Source organism: Drosophila tropicalis, unplaced genomic scaffold (assembly GCF_018151085.1).
Source record: "Drosophila tropicalis isolate 14030-0801.00 unplaced genomic scaffold, ASM1815108v1 contig_715, whole genome shotgun sequence".
Lineage (NCBI taxonomy): Eukaryota > Metazoa > Arthropoda > Insecta > Diptera > Drosophilidae > Drosophila > Drosophila tropicalis.
Genome location: NW_027173199.1, coordinates 250,565 through 269,228, shown reverse-complemented (window position 1 = coordinate 269,228; position 18,664 = coordinate 250,565). Strand labels below are relative to the sequence as shown.

At 35.1% G+C, this 18,664-nt stretch overlaps 1 protein-coding gene across 1 annotated transcript in view; it reads left to right on the top strand.

Moving 5' to 3' along the window:
- The window catches only part of LOC137579584 (putative uncharacterized protein DDB_G0285119), a 111,006-nt gene that overhangs the window by 36,344 nt on the left and 55,998 nt on the right, over positions 1-18,664 (top strand). Inside the window, exon 5 of the mRNA XM_068293364.1 lies at positions 9,170-9,382. Coding sequence (XP_068149465.1) covers positions 9,170-9,382 — 213 coding nt within the window. The remainder of the gene's footprint in view (positions 1-9,169; positions 9,383-18,664) is intronic.

The window sequence follows — 18,664 nt, the reverse complement described above, 5'->3', positions numbered from 1 at the left end:
AATTCTAATAGAAAATCGTTAGATCTTATTTTTGTATTGGATTCTTCTTATTGTGAGGTTTCTAGGATCGAACCATTTGTTCTTCCAGAAGACAAATTTCATCCTACATTAAATTTAAAAATTGATTTGCCCTTGCTTTCACCATAACTTGGTTCAAATGAGTTACCTCTAACTAGTGCTTTCGTAAGACTGACTTTGCCAGCCTTAATGAAAACATTGCTACTACCGATTGGTCTTATCTGTACAATTGTAGAGATATGAACTTAGCTGTTCGTTTTTTCTATGATACTCTGAATTCACTCTTTGATATTTGTGTGCCTCTTGGTAGGCTGGAGCGGCTTAACAAACCTCCCTGGTTCTCTCGTGAGTTATCCAATTTGAAAAATGTGAAGACACGGTATTATAAGAAGTTTCAAAAAACACCTCGTTCATCAGATTATGCTCTGTATACAGTCGCTCGTTCAAAGTTCATGATGCTTAATACACAATGCTATAAGAATTATCTTTAGCGGTGTAAGCTTCAGTTTTCTTCTGACCCTAAACAATTTTATAACTTTGTTAATTCTAAACGTAAGACCTCTGTGCACCCATCTTTTTTGTCTTTTCAAAATAAAAAAGCAAGCACTGATCAGTCAATAGCCGATATGTTTGCGAGTTTTTTCAAAACAACTTATTCCTCAACGGAATATCGAGCAAGTCCGTATCCTTATCATTTAAAAAAGGCTAATTGCATTTTCAATCCAGTGATTGATGAAAGTTCTATTCTTAGCGAACTTAAATTAGTTAAACCTGTTTATTCTCCGGGGCCAGATGGTCTTCCTGGATGCGTACTCAGGTTCTGTGCAAACGCATTATGTAAACCCATTTTAAAATTGTTTCTATTGTCTGTCGAATCTTCCTCTTTTCCATCTATTTGGATAGAGTCGTATATCATTCCTCTGCATAAAAATGGCAAAAAGTCCGAAGCCTCTAACTATAGGGGTATCTCAAAATTGTCCGCTATTCCGAAAGCTTTTGAGAAAATTATAACTTCTCAATTGCAACATTTTTGCAGCTCTATTATTTCGCCATCCCAACATGGGTTTGTGAAACGTAGATCTACAACCACTAACCTTTTAGAATTTACATCAGTAATTATCAAGGGGTTTAAAAATGGTAAACAAACTGATGTAATATATACTGACTTTAGCAAAGCCTTTGATTCCGTTAATCATACCCTATTACTTTCTAAGCTGAGCGACATTGGGTTTCCACCCCTTTTCCTTTCTTGGGTTCGTGAATATTTAACAAATAGAAAACAGAAGGTACTTTTTAAGTCTTCTTTTTCCGCTTCCATTCCTGTGACTTCTGGTGTACCTCAAGGTAGTCATCTTGGCCCTCTGCCTTTCACACTATTCATTAACGATCTTCCATTAGTCATTGTTCATTCGCGTGTGCTTATGTATGCTGACGATGTCAAGATTTGTCTTACTCATAAAGATACAGATTCATTTAGTCGGCTACAAGCTGATCTTAAAAACTTTCAATCCTGGTGCCAGTTTAATCTACTAAATCTTAACACTACCAAATGTAAGGTAATGACTTTTTTCCGTAACTCTCCCCAACTGGTCACTTATTTTCTAAACAATAGCCCTTTAGAACGTTTAAATAATATAAATGATTTGGGCGTACTTATGGACCATAAGTTAAATTTTAACACCCACATTTCCACCACGGTTGCAAAGGCCATGAGTGTCCTGGGTTTCATTAAAAGATGGTCAAAAGAATTTGATGACCCCTATACAACTAAAGTTCTTTTTACTTCGCTTGTCCGTCCTATTTTAGAGTATGGATCTTGCATTTGGTCACCTCAATATGAGTCGCACCAGATTAGACTTGAATCCGTTCAAAAGCAGTTCTTGCTATTTGCTCTTCGTGGCTTAAGCTGGGATCGCAATGTCAATTTGCCTTCGTATTCTAGTAGACTCCTCTTGATTAACCTTCCGTCCCTAACTAACCGTAGAATTATGCTTGGTGTCATTTTTATGCACAAGCTCCTAATTGGTGATATCGACTCGCCTGAGTTATTAGCTCAGGTGAATCTGTCGGTACCATGTAGACGGAGTAGACATCCTTTGATACCTTTATCCCTTAGTCGTTGTTCTTCTAACTATGCTTTGCATGAACCTTTTAGGGTCCTCTGCTCTGATTACAACCTTCTATTCCCTGTAATCAGCTCAGAGTTTTCTATTAATATGCTTAAAACATCTATCCTATCCCATTTAGTTAATAGATAGCTATAGTATTATTTGTTTGTCTGTTTTTTCTATTGTGTATTTGTCCACGCGATTCGTGCCGTGCGTTATACGGCTGCACCCCTCGGTCGGTCGGGGGGGAGGTGGGCAGTTATCTGCTTGGGCTCGCGCGTAAAAAAAAAAAAAAAAAAAAAAAAAAAAAAGTAACGAAGTAATTTACAAAAGTCACTGTTTTCGATATAGTCTCCCGATCTTGATCAAATTTGGCACAGTCATTAAGAGATATATTGAACCAACAAATCTTTAATTTGAAAGCAATCGCGTTAAAAGTAACGAAGTTATTTAGAAAAGTCACTGTTTTCAACCGATCGTTCCTATGGGAGCTATAAGATATAGTCACCCGATCTTGATCAAATTTGGCACAGTAGTTTATAGGCGTAATAAACTGTATAATATTAAGTTTCACGATAATAGCACAGAAAATAACGAAGTTTGTTTGGGAGCTATATGATATAATGGTCCGATCCGGCTGAATCCGAGATATACAACCCCTGCTCTGTAGCTCTTACGGTCTAGGAGGAGTTTGCGTTGATCCAGACGGGCGCACATGGCTATTTGAACTCGTCTCGTCGTGCTGATCAAGAATATATATACTTTGTATGGTCGGAGATGCTTCGTTCTATGCGTTGCACACTTCTGACCAAAATTAATATACCCTTTTTGCAAGGGTATAAAAAAGGAATAATAAAAAAAAATACAAATTGTAAAGGTAACAAAATCTGTGTATATGAATTATTAAAAGACATGTGTTCAGTTTGCAAGATGATAAAAGACTATTTAATGAGTAATGAGTAATTAGTAATGGTACAAATACAGGGTGTAAGATTTGCCAGATAGAAAGTATTTTTCAATATACCCACTTAATTGAATATCTGGCAGATATAATATTATGACAATTTTGATAATGACAATTCTGTTGTTTATTTAAGAAATTAGGCTAACTCCATTCTGAATCCCAACAACGCTATTTTAGAAGCTGGGACTGGTTTTGTTAGTGCACCTGCCGGCATGTCCTCGGTAGGAATGTACTCTATTCGGATAGAGCCGTTGGTCAACCATTCTCTAATAAACTTTACTTTTATATCTATATGTTTCGTTCTTGGAGAAAATGCAACGCACTCTTGTTGTCACAACATAGCACGATCTTTTTGGTATCAATGAGATGAAGTTCCTTCTGCAGGCGCAATAACCATATGGCTTCTTGGATGGCAGATACTGCTGCCATATATTTGTTGGGAACACCACGATATTGCTCCACTGTGTTGTACATAAATGTATCCTGATGTTGATCTAATTCCATTGAGGTCTCCGCCCCAATCAGCATTACAAAAACCTTTTAAATCATCTCCAGCAGCATGATATGTGATGCTTTTGTTGAAAGTTCCTTTTAGATATCTCATCACACGTTTAACGGCGGTCCAGTGAACTATTCCTGAATTGGAAGAGAAGCGACTCAACATGTTGACAGCAAAACTTATGTCAGGACGAGTGTTCTGGTCAGCATATAGTAGGCAACCAATGGCCTCTAGGTACGGAACCTTCTTTAATCTTCAATGTCGGCTTCAGACTTGGGTGCCATGTCAGCTGAAAGACTTTGTGTCTTTTGAATCTTTTTAGAATTCCTGCAATATAATTAGATTGATAAATTTTTATTGTGCTTTCGGTCTTATTGTGTCGAACACGCATGTCCAAAATCGACGAATCTTCGCCTATATATTTCATGTTAAATATCTGCGATAGCTCGCCCTTGATTTTAGCTACCATTTGTTTGTTGTTGCTGAAAATTAATATATCGTCAACATATACTGCCACATATACCATGGTGGATTTAGTTACGTAATGGTATACACACTGATCCACTTCGCCACGTTGAAGACAAAAGCCTAGTAGAACCTTGTTCAGCATTTCACTCCAGACTCTGCTTGCCTGCTTAAGCCCGTAGAGAGATTTATTGAGGTGACAGACTTTTCCTGATTGACGCATGTAGATTTCTTCTTGTAAATCGCCATTAAGAAAAGCTGTCACAGCATCCAGTTGATAAATTGTCAACCCATACTTAGCAGCTGCAGCAAACAGCACGCAAACAGCATGGAAGTGTATCGCACGACTGGTGCAAACGTCTCCGTGTATTCAATACCCTCTTTCTCCGTGTATTCAATACCCAAATTCCCCAGATTCTCGTTTTGTTTTAAAAACCCATTTTGACTGTATCGCCACTTTGCCCTTTGGTAATTCCGTTAGCGTCCAAGTGTTATTTACCACACTCCAACAACCTTTGATTGGGCCTGCCGCTTCCAAACATCGTAGTTTTCGCGGCCCCTTAACTTCTCACATGGATATATATTGGTCATTCCTCTTTTGTCTTTTCTTGTATGCGTGGCCTGGGCCCATAAACTATTTGAGTTTTGAGTAATTAGTAATTGTACAAATATAGGGTGTAGGAGTTGCCAGATAGAAAGTATTTTTTAATAAGAATATACTGACTAGTTCTGACACAAGGGTTAACGTGCAGAGTAAGCCTTCACAACTAAAGAATTACAAGAGCAAGAATACACAAAAACAACAACAGTTTTTGGCGAGAAAAAAAAAATTTGATAAGCGCAAAAAAAACACGTCCGTCATCTGCAACGAGTGAAAGTCTTCTTCCTTATGAGTTTGTGGTATTCCGTAATTTTGTGTATACTGGCTGTTTGTTATTCAATGTTAGTTCTTGTTTGTAAAAGTTATTTGTTGTAATTGGTACGTTTTCTAAACCAAATATATCTGTATACTTGGTGCAGAGCTCTTCTAGTACGTTTTTTAAAATAGGTGTGAAGTTTGGCTTCCGTTTTTGCATTCTGTATTCTGTACTATTTCATAATTCTTTAATGGTTAAAATTTTATGTTTTCCAAATTAAAAATTTTTACTTATTTTGTTGTGTTTAAAATTCGGACAAACGTTTGATTCGGACTTGAAATCGAATTTTCAATAAATATTCCTTTTTCGACCTCTTGATTTAAGATAACGATATTTGAGTTTTCATTTGGAATATTTATTTGCCGGATTACTTCAGATCTCGCTGGGAGGATTGTAGTATTGCCGCACAAGTGTGTAATATTGGGATATTTATTGCAAAATTTAAATTATTTGGTGTTAAAATTTTTCCAAAGGTGCCTTTAAAAACAAAAGAGATGCAAATGAAACAATGATACTCTCCCTGTATAAAGAAAAAATTAAGAACTTAAATTCAAAGAATTTTGACCTGATTTACACAGATGGTTCATTGACTGCGGAACTCTTAGCTTTGGAAAAAGCAGTGGAGTTTGCTGATTCGAATCACCTCTGCAAAGTAGCGTTCCTAACTGACAGTCTCGGAGCAAACCAAACAATTAGAAACCCCAAGAACAATAATTGCATTGCTCAAAGAATCCTTAAAAATATAGAAAATAGTTATAATATCATCTCAGTCGAAGTACACCACATACCTAGTCACTCAAACATAAGAGAAAACGATTTAGCTGATATCGCAGCCAAAAATGCCATGGAGTGTTCACGCACATAAGCTCGACAATCAACGATGCTATCAATCATATGTACAACAAAATAAAACTGGAATGGGAAAGAGCGTACAATGAATTTTGTATAGATCGAAACAAAGGATACTGTCATTGCAACCATGGTTCCAGAGAAAAGACCAATACCATAGACTGGAGATAAAACAACTGAACAGAATACTAAGCGGTCACGCATTTGACAAAAACACTCTATTTAAAATGAAAGTCGTTGACAACAACTTATGCGACACCTGTAACATTACGGAAGATATCTCACATATTATTTTAAATTGTTCAAAATACACAAACACCCGAATGAACTTCCCAACACTAACAAAGTACAACGATATATATCGATTACTCGCGCAAGAGCCTATCGCCAACTACAAATCGATAACACAATTTACTAAGGCTGCCAACATAGAACTCTAATAACAATCTAATCCACATATATATAAATTAAACTAAATAGCTAATTCATTTACAACTAAAACCAAAATACGAAACTCATCATCACGAATACGCTGTGGCGTTAACCTGTTATACACGGCCACGAGGCCAAAGAAATCTTCTGTTCAGAAGTAACTTAATATATAAAAAAAAAAAAAAAGATAACGATATTTGTATTTTCGTTTGGGATATTTATTTGTCGGATTACTTCAGATCTTGATGGGAGAATTGTGGTATTTTTGTTACAGGTGTGTAATATTGGGATGTTTAATCTAAATCTAAATTATCTAAATATAACATTCACTAGAATCGTTTGGTTCACTGAAATCTAATTGGCAATTAAAACAAGAAAGTGAATATGGGCATTTCAGGAAAAAGGTCAACCACAAGATCTAAACATAAAGTACCAAAGATCTGTCTGTTTTTCATTATATTTTATTAAGAAATGTTCCAATTTTATATTTTTGGATAGAAATAGTGAAAAAAAGTCCAAATGTACAAAATATTTGTACGAAAAGTTGAGTTTGTGTTTTTAGTAAATTTGCTACTTTTTTTTTACAGATTACTTTCTAAAGTATTTGCGGCATTAGAGGTTCTGTTACCATAAAGGTTCTGCTCTTAAATGAAACTTAGATACGTGAACTAACCGTAAAAAGTGTAAAGAGAGCCGTAAGAGTACGAGTTTACCGAAATTTCGCTTATTTGTCAAGTCATCTTTTTTTGTCGTGTGAGTGACCGAAAAGCAGTAAAAGCTTCTTAGCACTTACATTTTTCCAGAAGAATAGATGAAAATATATTTTTTGCGTCAAATCGGTTAAACAATCATAAAAAAAAAAAAATTAGTTTCTCAAATCATATTTTGTTTTATTAACTACGAAAGCTTGGCAAAAATAAAAATAGACCCATTAAAACTTATGGAATACAAAGAAAAACAAAGACAATTAACCCGAAATTACAGGATATAAAGGCAGAGAACCCAATTGAAGTCGAAAGTAGGTTTTTTTTTAGCCTAAGGGAATAAAACACCGAAAAGAAAATAAAAGTGGGCCGAACTTCCTATTCCCAAAAATCCTACATAAATTAATATATATTTCTTGAGCACAATTTGAAAATAAATTTTTCTTTCTCTAACATTAAATGAATAGAGTATTTATTAAAACTGTACTGGAAAAAATGTCGTGTGAGTGACTCAAAAAAAAATTTTTTTAAAAAAGGTCGAGGCCAATATGCAAAAATCATAAATCATAAGCTTAACATTTCTAGTATATGCAAAAAATATTCAAAGTTTAAAATTCTCAGACAATTCGCAGAGTTTGGCGATTGTTAGCAATGATGTCTAATCTCATGTATATTTGATGTCGTGTGAGTGACCGCTCTTTTGGAGCTTTTTTCTCAACAGATAAAAACAGGAGGCCCAAAACTTTTATTACGATTAATAATACTCTAAAAGTACTCAAAAAATTATTAGTGATTAATTGCAAAAAATTTGATTTTCTTTGATTTCTTTCACATATAGAGTTTTATTCTGCTTCCGAAAGTCGTGTGAGTGTTTCGGAATTGCCCATATGTTGTCTGTATTTTCATATTTGATTTTGATGAAAATACTAAGGCTAAGGTTGAATGTGTATACATTCACAGTTTTTTTCTGAATATCCAGTTATTTCGGTTGGAATTGTTTCTTCCTCTGTTATTGTATCGTGAGTTACCACGATATCCACCTGCATTATTGTTACTCCTATAACCGTTATTTTGATAATTACCTCTGCCTCGGGAATTGTTTTGTCCATTTCTGTTGTATTGACGGTAGTGCGGGACTGAATAGTGCATGTGACTATATCATATAGCTTCCATAGGATCGATCGGCCAAAAACCGTGACTTTTATGAATAACTTCGCTAAATGTATAGAGAACAAAAGTACTTAAATTAATATTAAATTTTGGGACGAAATATAATCACATTTATTTTATTAGTAACTACATACCTTTTTCTTGATTTAACAGCAAAAAGTTCAATAAATATCAATAACAGAATAGAAGAATTATTCTCACAAAAAATAGATAGAAATTAAAAATATTCCAAAACTACCCTAAAGTCATATAAATACGACTAAATATGCTAAAGCTCCTAAGAAAAACTACAAAATACCATCAAAAAGAAAAGTTTCAACTCGCTAAAAAGAAAGAGCTAACTTTGATAAACCCAAATAGGAGTTTGATTTTTTTTTTTCTCAAAAATTTGGGTACACAATATAATAAGAAAACATAAACTATATTTACAAAAGCAAACAGATCAGATTTAATTTAAATTACTTTTTTGGTTGTAACACAAAAAAATAACTAATAGTAGGTAAGTACACTATAAAACGCCATTTAACTGAAAGAAGTCAGAGAAGATCAAAGATTACTTAATATTGCCCATGGTACTTGCAATTTGTATATAAATTTAGCTCGCCATTATTAATTGATTCGTGTGAACTAATAGAACCTAAAAGATAGTCCGAATGTATATTTTCCATTGAAAAGAAAATAAAAACAATTAACAATTAAAATAATAAATTCAATTAGTTTTTATGCATTTTGTATGTTGGTCTGGCTTGACCCTACTACTGTCCTTCCCAGTACAGCTTCTTAGGAAGTCTATAGCCGAAAATGGTTAGCATGAATGTATACATGAAAACGACATGAAATCCTGAAACATGTCAAATGTCGTGTTATTTGTTAAAGCATATTTTGCCTAAAGAAGTACAGACTTTTTAAATACTTTATTTCAAAATTGTATTTCAATTTTGGAGTGGCCAACGATGCTAAAAATATATTGTTATTTAGTTTTAAAAGGATTCATAAAAATTATGTTATTGATGTATTTTATTTGCTTATAAATTTAAATTCAGAGTGGGAGGAGGCCTATAAAAATGTTATGACGCGGAATAATAGACATGTTGAAGAGCAACTTATACATCAACAACAACTACAACAACAACAGCAGCAGCATCACCAGCAGGTTTTGCAACAACAGGAAGAATTTATTCGTATGCACGAGTTACAAAAAAGAAATAATTTAATCAATAATTTGCCTTTGTCTCAGAGATCTGACTCGCCCGCAGGTAAGCTTCTTATCTTAATCGTTCCCTAATAGCCATTTAGCTACAAATCATATGTGTCTTATTTATTAAATATATAGCTCGAAATATTTCGTACTAAGTTATCGTGAATTAATTTTTGAGGTATTTTGCTTATATACCTTTGTAAAAGAATAAAAATAATTGCAACGCACACCCTATGAATTTAATACTGAAATACGAGCTCTCTGCCTGCAGCCTACTAGCTCGAAATCATGAGATCTCACATATACAGGCGCAACACTGCATAAATTACTTGTGCATGCGTATTTTGTTTAAGTTTTTACTTGAGGGTTGTTCCTAAATTTGTTTGACAAGCCTCTTTAAAGATTTTTGTTTGAGAACAATGGAATTGTATTCGAAAAGTGACACTAAGTTAGAAGTAAATGACAAAAAAAGGCAATTCAAAAAGTTTTGTAAATTTGTACAAAAATTGCCTTGTTGACAGATGAGTTAGCGGCCCTGTAATAAAGGTAACTAAAAAAAAGAATCTTTTCGAGATCAGAGAATCAATCCGTCAGAGAGATACTCACCCGATGGCAAGTAAGACCTACAGGGCAAACACAATGAACGTTCCCCAATTTACTGCTGCTATCACTGGAATAGAATTGGCAACGGAGTCAGCCCAGATTATGGCAAACCAATTGGCTCGAAAGTTAGACAAGTTAGCCATCATAGATCGGTATTCTGGTGGAATGTTCAAAATGGTAAAAGACATTTTAATTTTAAAGGAAAATGTAGATATTTTCGATAATGTTAACCTAACCTATCGACAAAAATATCAGGAATTGGGAAAGGTTCCATATTTTTAGATTTCTAAAAAATAATCTACAGAAAACCAACCCACACAACTAACATCTAGTCAACTAACATCTAATCTAGCATTCCAATCCATAGTGATGACATTACAGGTAGAGATTTCATTAAAAATTTTAATTGCATATTAGATTATACACATACAGCTGTGTTCGCTTAAATAGAAGTGCAGTCGACGCTAACAAAGACTCAAACATTTTTCACATATTCCTTTTTAAAGATTTAATTTTCTGACTTATATCTTGAAAAAGTACCGTAATTTTATTAATTTTTGGGTCATTTTTTACATTTTTGTGCTAATCCCACAAATTTGGCTGTTCACCAAAATTGCAGTGTTTCGCTAGTTGCGAAAAAAGCAAATAAAATGTTTCGAAATCTGTCAGTAGTAAATGTAATTAATAAAATAATAATGTTGTACTATTATTTGCGTCAACTAATGGTAAAATTTTCATGTTATCCAGAACAGTAACGTATTACTGTACAGTGAAGACGGAGTGGATCGAAAACCTTGAAAAACAAGGTAAAACCTAGCAAAAACTGAAAACTTTAGTTGGATGTTCCGCAAAGATGGTCTCTGCTGCCCTATCTGGAACTGGTTCCAGATGACTGTCACATTGTTTGATACAGCAGATCCAATCCGCTTGCATTTTCTAATTTAGTTAAACATGATCCAATGTTGGCAGTAATGGATGTCACTTGTCGGCGTAGACTCATAGAACAGTAGAGAAACGGTCTATCTTACAACTGCAAAGTGGGTAACATTTTCGGGCAAACGACCGTAAAATACTCTTGTTTGGTGGTGCAGGTTCTAAACAGTGTACGGCGCCCAGAATATACAGAACATACCACCCAAAGCACACACAAACAACGGTTAGGCAATGGGGAATGATTTTGGTTGTTTTTCCTATATTGGACTCGGTCCAATTCATAAGATTGATGGGATCATATGGAATATGTTCGTAATATGGACATATCACGGGTCCAACGACCCAAAACATAGGAGGTCCGGGACTAACTTCGACCGCGTCAATGTTTGTATACCCTTGCAACTTTTTTGGTCACTCTTTCCTTACCTATTAGCCATCAATGTGGAAGAACGTTTTATCTAAAAAGGCTTATGTTTGCGAAAGAATGGCCTACAATCATAGGAAATAACGAAGATATTGATCAAAGTCACTGTTTTCCACCGATCGTTCCTATGGGAGCTATATGATATAGTCACCCGATCTTTATCAAATTCGGCACAGTCATTAACAGATATATAAAACTAGGAAATTTTTAATTTGAAAGCAATCGCGTTAAAAGTAACGAAGTTATTTAGAAAAGTCACTGTTTGCGACCGATTGTTCCTATGGGAGCTATAAGATATAGTCACCCGATCTTGATCCAAAATTTGGCACAGTAGTTTATAGGCGTAATAAACTTTTTAATATTAAGTTTTACGGTAATAGCACAGAGAATAACGAAGTTATTGAGAAGTCACTGTTCGTGACTTTGGCGTTTGTATGGCAGCTATATGATATAGTGGTCCGATCTGGCTAAGTCCGAGATATACAACTCCTGCAGTATATACAAGCCTACGTGCAAAATAGCTCTGTAGCTTTAACGGTTTAGGAGGAGTTTGCGTTGATTCAGACGGACGGACGGACATGGCTATTTGAACTCGTCTCGTCGTGCTGATCAAGAATATATATACTTTGTATTGTCGGAGATGCTTCGTTCTATGCGTTGCACACTTCTGACCAAAATTAATATACCCTCTTTGCAAGGATATTAAAATTGATCTGCCCTCGCTATCACCATTACTTGGTTCAAATGAATTAACTCCTTAATGAAAACATTATTACTACCGATTGGTCTTATCTGTACAATTGTAGAGATATGAACTCAGCTGTTCGCTTCTTTTATCCAGTGATTAATGAAAGTTCTCTTCTAAGTACACTTAAACTAGTTAAACATGTTTATTCTCCCGGGCCTGATGGTCTTCCTGGATGCGTACTCAGGTTCTGTGCAAACGCATTATGTAAACCCGAATCGTCCTCTTTTCCATCTATTTGGAAGGAGTCGTATATCATTCCTTTGCATAAAAATGGCAAAAAGTCTGAAGCCCCCAACTATAGTGGTATTTCGAAATTGTCCGCTATTCCGAAAGCTTTTGAGAAAATTATAACTTCGCAATTTCAACATTTTTGCAGCTATATTATTTCGCCATCCCAACATGGGTTTGTGAAACGTAGATCTACAACCACTAACCTTTTAGAATTTACCTCTTTAATTATCAATGGGTTCAAACATGCTAAACAAACTAATGTCATTTACACTAACATCAGTAAAGCCTTTGATTCTGTTAATCATACTCTATTACTTTCTTAACGGAACGACATTGGGTTTCCACTTCTTTTACTTTCTTGGGTTCGTGAATTATCATTAACGAAATTACATCAGTCATTGTGTATTTGCGTGTGCGCCATGAGTGTTCTGGGTTTCATTAAAAGATGGTCAAAAGAATTTGACGACCCCTATGCAAATAAAGTTCTTTTTACTTCGCTTGTCCGTCCTATCTTAGAGTATGGATATTGCATTTGGTCACCTCAATATGAGTCGCACCAGATTAGACTTGAATCCGTTCAAAAGCAGTTTTTGCTTTTTGCTCTTCGTGGCTTAAGCTGAGATCGCAATGTCAATTTGCCTTCCTATTCTAGTAGACTTCTTTTGATTAAGCTTCCTTCCTTAACTAACCGTAGAATTATGCTTGGTGTTATTTTTTTGCACAAGCTTCTAGTTGGTGATATTGAATCGGCTGAGTTATTAGCTCAGGTAAATCTGTCGGTACCATGTAGACGGAGTAGACATCCTATTTTACCTTTAACACTTAGTTCTTCTAACTATGCCATGCATTAACCTCTTAGGGTCCTTGCCTCTGATTACAACCTTCAATTTCCTCAGAGTCCATTAATATACTTAAAACATCTATCCTTTCCTATTTAGTTCATAGATAGCTTTAGTTTTATTTGTTTGTCTGTTTTTTCAGTATGCGCGCAGGATTTGTATACTTTAATATTTTGCCACGCCCATTTTCGCCTCCATAATTTAGAAAAAATCAAATGCCAGCTGCAATTTTTTGACTATAGCAACCAAATTCTGCAGACCAATTAATCCTATATATTTCTACCAAACTACGAAATTTTATTTTTGAAATCGGACTAGAAACATTCAAAATATGCGTATGAACGTATTTTACTTTGCGATTTTCTGATATGAAACAAATTAATATTTTGATACCAAATGAAAGATAATAAAATAACCTTTCAAAAAGTTTAAACATGTAAATATGTATGTTGAATTAGCAATTGGAGATAAATAGAACCAATTGAAATTCGAACTTTGAAAAAAAACTTACCGTACCAATTAATAGTGTTTTGGGTTGTATATTGGGCATATATATATTTACTTAAAGCACATGCATATGTGTAAAATTTTGCAAATTGCGAGAAAAAAATCTTGAAGTAGGCGAACAAATATGGCGCCTTACATACTGGACACATACAGTATGTATAAAAATTTGGGACCAAATTATCTCACTTTTGAAGAGGAAAAAAACGAATTAAATGCAGCAATTATGCGCGAAGGTAATTTTTCGATAATTGAAATCAAGGCAAGCAATTATATGTATGTATGTGAGTATGGGTACGGAGGAATGGACTCATATGGCACGCATAAGAACTCTATTTTCACTTCTTGTTTTATTCTCTCTGATAATTATCATAGATAGCTATAGTTTTATTTGTTTGATAGTTTTTTTCAAAAAAAAAAAGACATGGCAAAATTCAATAGCCCTTTAAGTTCTAAATAACTTTGCTGAAGAAAGTTTAAAAAAAAAATATCAAAGAAGTTAAATTCGGCTATGCCGAAGTTTATATACCCTTGCAGTCCTTGACAATAATAATTTCACATGTTCAAAATTTGTTTTCTGCAACTCAATTCATTAATATACAAACAAAACAATTTTACTCTTCATACTATGTACAATTTGTTCTTCTTCTTCCCTCATTCCCTAAGCAAAGCAACGCACGCATACACATACAGTTTATGTAGCGTTGCGTCTGTGTGTGTATGCATGTGCTCTGTTGATTTGATGATGACGTAGTAGGCAGCAAGCAGAGCTGCCGGCAGCGATTGAACCGATTTATATAGACTGTAACTTGTGTTCTATTTATCCGATCAGGGTCAAATTTTGGGATCTGAGATTTTATATCAAATTCTATTATATTGGTAAATTTCATGGGGATACTCCAATTTTTGCAAAAATTTTTGTTCCAGAGTTATATGATATAGTAGTCCGATCCCAAAGATTTTCATACTTTATCTCACCCGGGTAAAAAAAAGCTCCCAAAAAAATTTCATCCCGATAGCTCTTAAGATGGCTGAGTAAAACGCGTACGCACCGACGGACAGACGGACAGACGGACATGGCTATATCGACTTAGCTTCTCATGCTGATCAAGAATATATATACTTTATGGGGTCGGAAACGTCTCCTTCTGTGCGTTACAAACATCTGACCAATTTTATAATACCCTCTGCAAGGTTATAATAAATATTTTAGAAGTTAGAAGCAAATAAAAACCAGAGGGCCGGGGCTAACTTCGACCGCGTCAAAGTTTGTATACCCTTGCAAATTTTATGGTAACTCTTTCCTTATCTACTAGCCATCAATGTGGAAGAACGTTTTATCTAAAAAGGCTTATGTTTGCGAAAAAATGTCCTACAATGTCCTACAATGTCCAGACGGACGGACATGGCTATTTGAACTCGTCTCGTCGTGCTGATCAAGAATATATATACTTTGTATGGTCGGAGATGCTTCGTTCTATGCGTTGCACACTCCTGACCAAAATCAATATACCCTTTTTGCAAGGGTATAAAAAGATCCATTTTGAAAAAATGGCAACTTTTTATGAAAAACTTCAGCAAAAAATTTTGTATGAAACCATCGTGATAACTTAAAAAGCTAATGATGCAGTTCGATTCGCAGGACCCGAAATAGGGTGAAACCATCGAATTTTGCCATGTCTTTTTTTCGACTATCACAGTGTAATTGAACTCAAAACTAACTTAACTAAGAGCGGAGAGTAGGCTCCGCTTGAAGCATAGTGTGGGAATTCTTTTGTGGTGAGAGCGGTGCGAGGTGGAAGCTCGCCTCCCTCTGCCCTTAACCCCTTGTGTTGCCCGTTGGGCATAGACAAATAAAGTTGCACGAATCAATTGTAAATTGTTCTGTTCATTCTAGTGGCTACATCGATCTTAAGGGGCATTAGCTTTCCCTTTGTTAGAGCTCTTAAGTTATCTTTTACAGCTCGCTTTTTCGCAGACACCAAATTCATTATATTTCGCGAAGTTACGGGGCTTATGCCAAGCGTAATTTTTTTTTTAATTTGTTTCCCTTTGGTGTCCTCTGCATTGTTTTACTCATTGTATTTTTCCGCACGTTTCGTTGTCAAATATCGTATTGAATTTGTGATATTAACTCCAGCGAATCTCAAATAAAATTTTCCAGAATAAAATTTAAAGAATTTTTACACTTTTTTATTTAGCTCTCTTCTTGACTGTCCGCACTCAATTCACAAACGCAATTAAAATATTTAAGAAATGCAACACTCATTTAATTACGCAGTAGAATGCAACGAAATGTTATTGCGTCGCAATTTAATAAGCATCACACGCTTTCAGACGTTTTGCTTCATTTCACTCAAGCAAATACTCGCGGTCTAACTGGGACGAAAAAGAAACGAAATGATTGTTGTTCGAGCACGAGTGAGATAAAGAAAGAGATTATCAATACGGTGCTCGCGGGTATTTTTTAATACTCAGCAAAGAGTCTTATTTGAAGACGTCGCAAAATTGTTATTTGCGAGCTATGATATTGTCGAAGATGCTTCCTTTTATGTGTTGCTCACTTCTGACCAAAATAAAATACCCCTTTTGCATGATTATAAATAAATGAGTGAAGGCTAAAAGCTCTCGATAACAGATTTTAATAAAAAACCAGAGGGCCGGGGCTAACTTCGTCAGCGTCAAAGGTAAATAACAGTGGGCCCAGATGACTGTATTGGGGGACACCTGAGGGAACTCGAACAGTTTTAGATATTGAGGAACGAAAAGACACCTTTTGGGTTCTGCCAATAAGATACGATTTTAACCAAGCGAACAATTTAGGGGGAAAACCCATAATGTTAAGTTTCGTAAGAAGCATGGAATTCTCAACCGTATCGAAAGCCTTACTAAAGCCAGTATAAATAACATCAGTTTGACACTTTTTACGGAAGCCATGGTGTACAAGGGTAGTCAATTCTAAAAGTTGGTAAGCGACGAACGACCTTTCAGAGCGCGGAATAATAAAAGACTCCTTTCAAATATCAGGAAAGCTACAAGCTCGATATGAAGAATATCCGAGATAAAGGCTCAGATATGGAAATCGAACATATTTTAAGGATGCAACTAGGTATATTATCAGGCCCAGGTACGAAGGAAGACTTCATAGATGATAAGCTAGAAATAATACAGTCTTCAGTAATACTAGGAAAAAACATACAATTTAAATGTGAGAAAGGATAGGATGTGGGATCCGAAGCAATAGTAGAATAAGTCGACTGAAAGAATTTAGCAAACAGATCTGCAATATCTGAATCATTATTAGCAGTCTGGTCATTAAGTCTGAAAGTGGAAGGTATTAAATTAGAGCGTCGCACAGTTGGTCCTCTGCTCGGATAGCATTGCAAAAATTTAAGATTTTATTATGATCGCGATTGGCAAAAATAATATATGCAATCGATAGGGAATACTTCAGAGATAATGAATCCAAAAAATTTGAAATCGGTTGAGATTTATGGGTGCTAGAGGCGCCCAAAGTTGAGACATTTTTAGTAAATAGGAAATAATGATAATTTAAAAAAAAAACAGAGGGCCGTGGCTAACTTTGACCGCGTCAAAGTTTGTATACCCTTGCAACTTTTTTGGTAACTCTTTGCTTACCTATTAGCCATCAATGTGGAAGAACGTTTTATCTAAAAAGCCTTATGTTTGCGAAAGAATGGCCTACAATCATAGGAAATAACGAAGATATTGATCATAGTCACTGTTTTCCACCTATCGTTCCTATGGGAGCTATATGATATAGTCGCCCGATCTTGATCAAATTTGGCACAGTCATTAAGAGATATATTAAACTAACAAATGTTTAATTTGAACATAACATTCTAGCTTTTACAGAGACGTGGCTAAAACCTGATATTGCTAATGCATCGGTTTTTTCCACAAACTTTTCTATATTCAGACGTGACCGGATTTCTCGTATAGGTGGTGGCGTTCTGATAGCTGTTGATGCTGCTTTATCATCTGAAATGATTCAATTTTCTAGTACCCAGGAGATTGAGTTTGTCGGTGTTAAAGTAAATTTTAAATCTTTTAATGCTTTCATTACTTGTTCCTATATTCCACCATTGTCAGACATGGTGTTATATTTAAATTATTTAGAGGCAATTCAGTTTGTCTCCTCCTTAGTTTCCACTCAAGACTTGCTCATAGTTGTAGCTGATTTTAATTTACCCGCTTTAGCATGGTCACTAACAGATGAATCTACCACGTTGCTGCCCTCTTTGTCACATGACTTTATTGATGGCCTTCTAGGCTTAACTTTATCCCAAGTCAATCCTGTCTTAAATTCTAATATTGGATTCCTCTTATTGTGAGGTTTCTAGGATCGAACCATTTGTTCTTCCAGAAGACAAATTTCATCCTACATTAAATTTAAAAATTGATTTGCCCTTGCTTTCACCATTACTTGGTTTAAATAAGTTACCTCTAACTAGGTGCTTTCGTAAGACTGACTTTGCCAGCCTTAATGAAAACATTGCTACTACCGATTGGTCTTATCTGTACAATTGTAGAGATATGAACTCAGCTGTTCGTTTTTTCTATGATACTCTGAATTCACTCTTTGATATTTGTGTGCCTCTTGGTAGGCTGGAGCGGCTTAACAAACCTCCCTGGTTCTCTCGTGAGTTATCCAATTTGAAAAATGTGAAGACACGATATTATAAGAAGTTTCAAAAAACACGTCGTTCATCAGATTATGCTCTGTATACAGTCGCTCGTTCAAAATTCATGATGCTTAATACACAATGCTATAAGAATTATCTTTAGCGGTGTAAGCTTCAGCTTTCTTCTGACCCTAAACAATTTTATAATTTTGTTAATTCTAAACGTAAGACATCTGTTTTTTGTCTTTTCAAAATAAAAAAGCGAGCACTGATCAGGCAATTGCCGATATGTTTGCGAGTTTTTTCAAAACAACTTATTCCTCAAATCATTTAAAAAAGGCTAATTGCATTTTCAATCCAGTGATTGATGAAAGTTCTATTCTTAGTGAACTTAAATATGTTAAACCTGTTT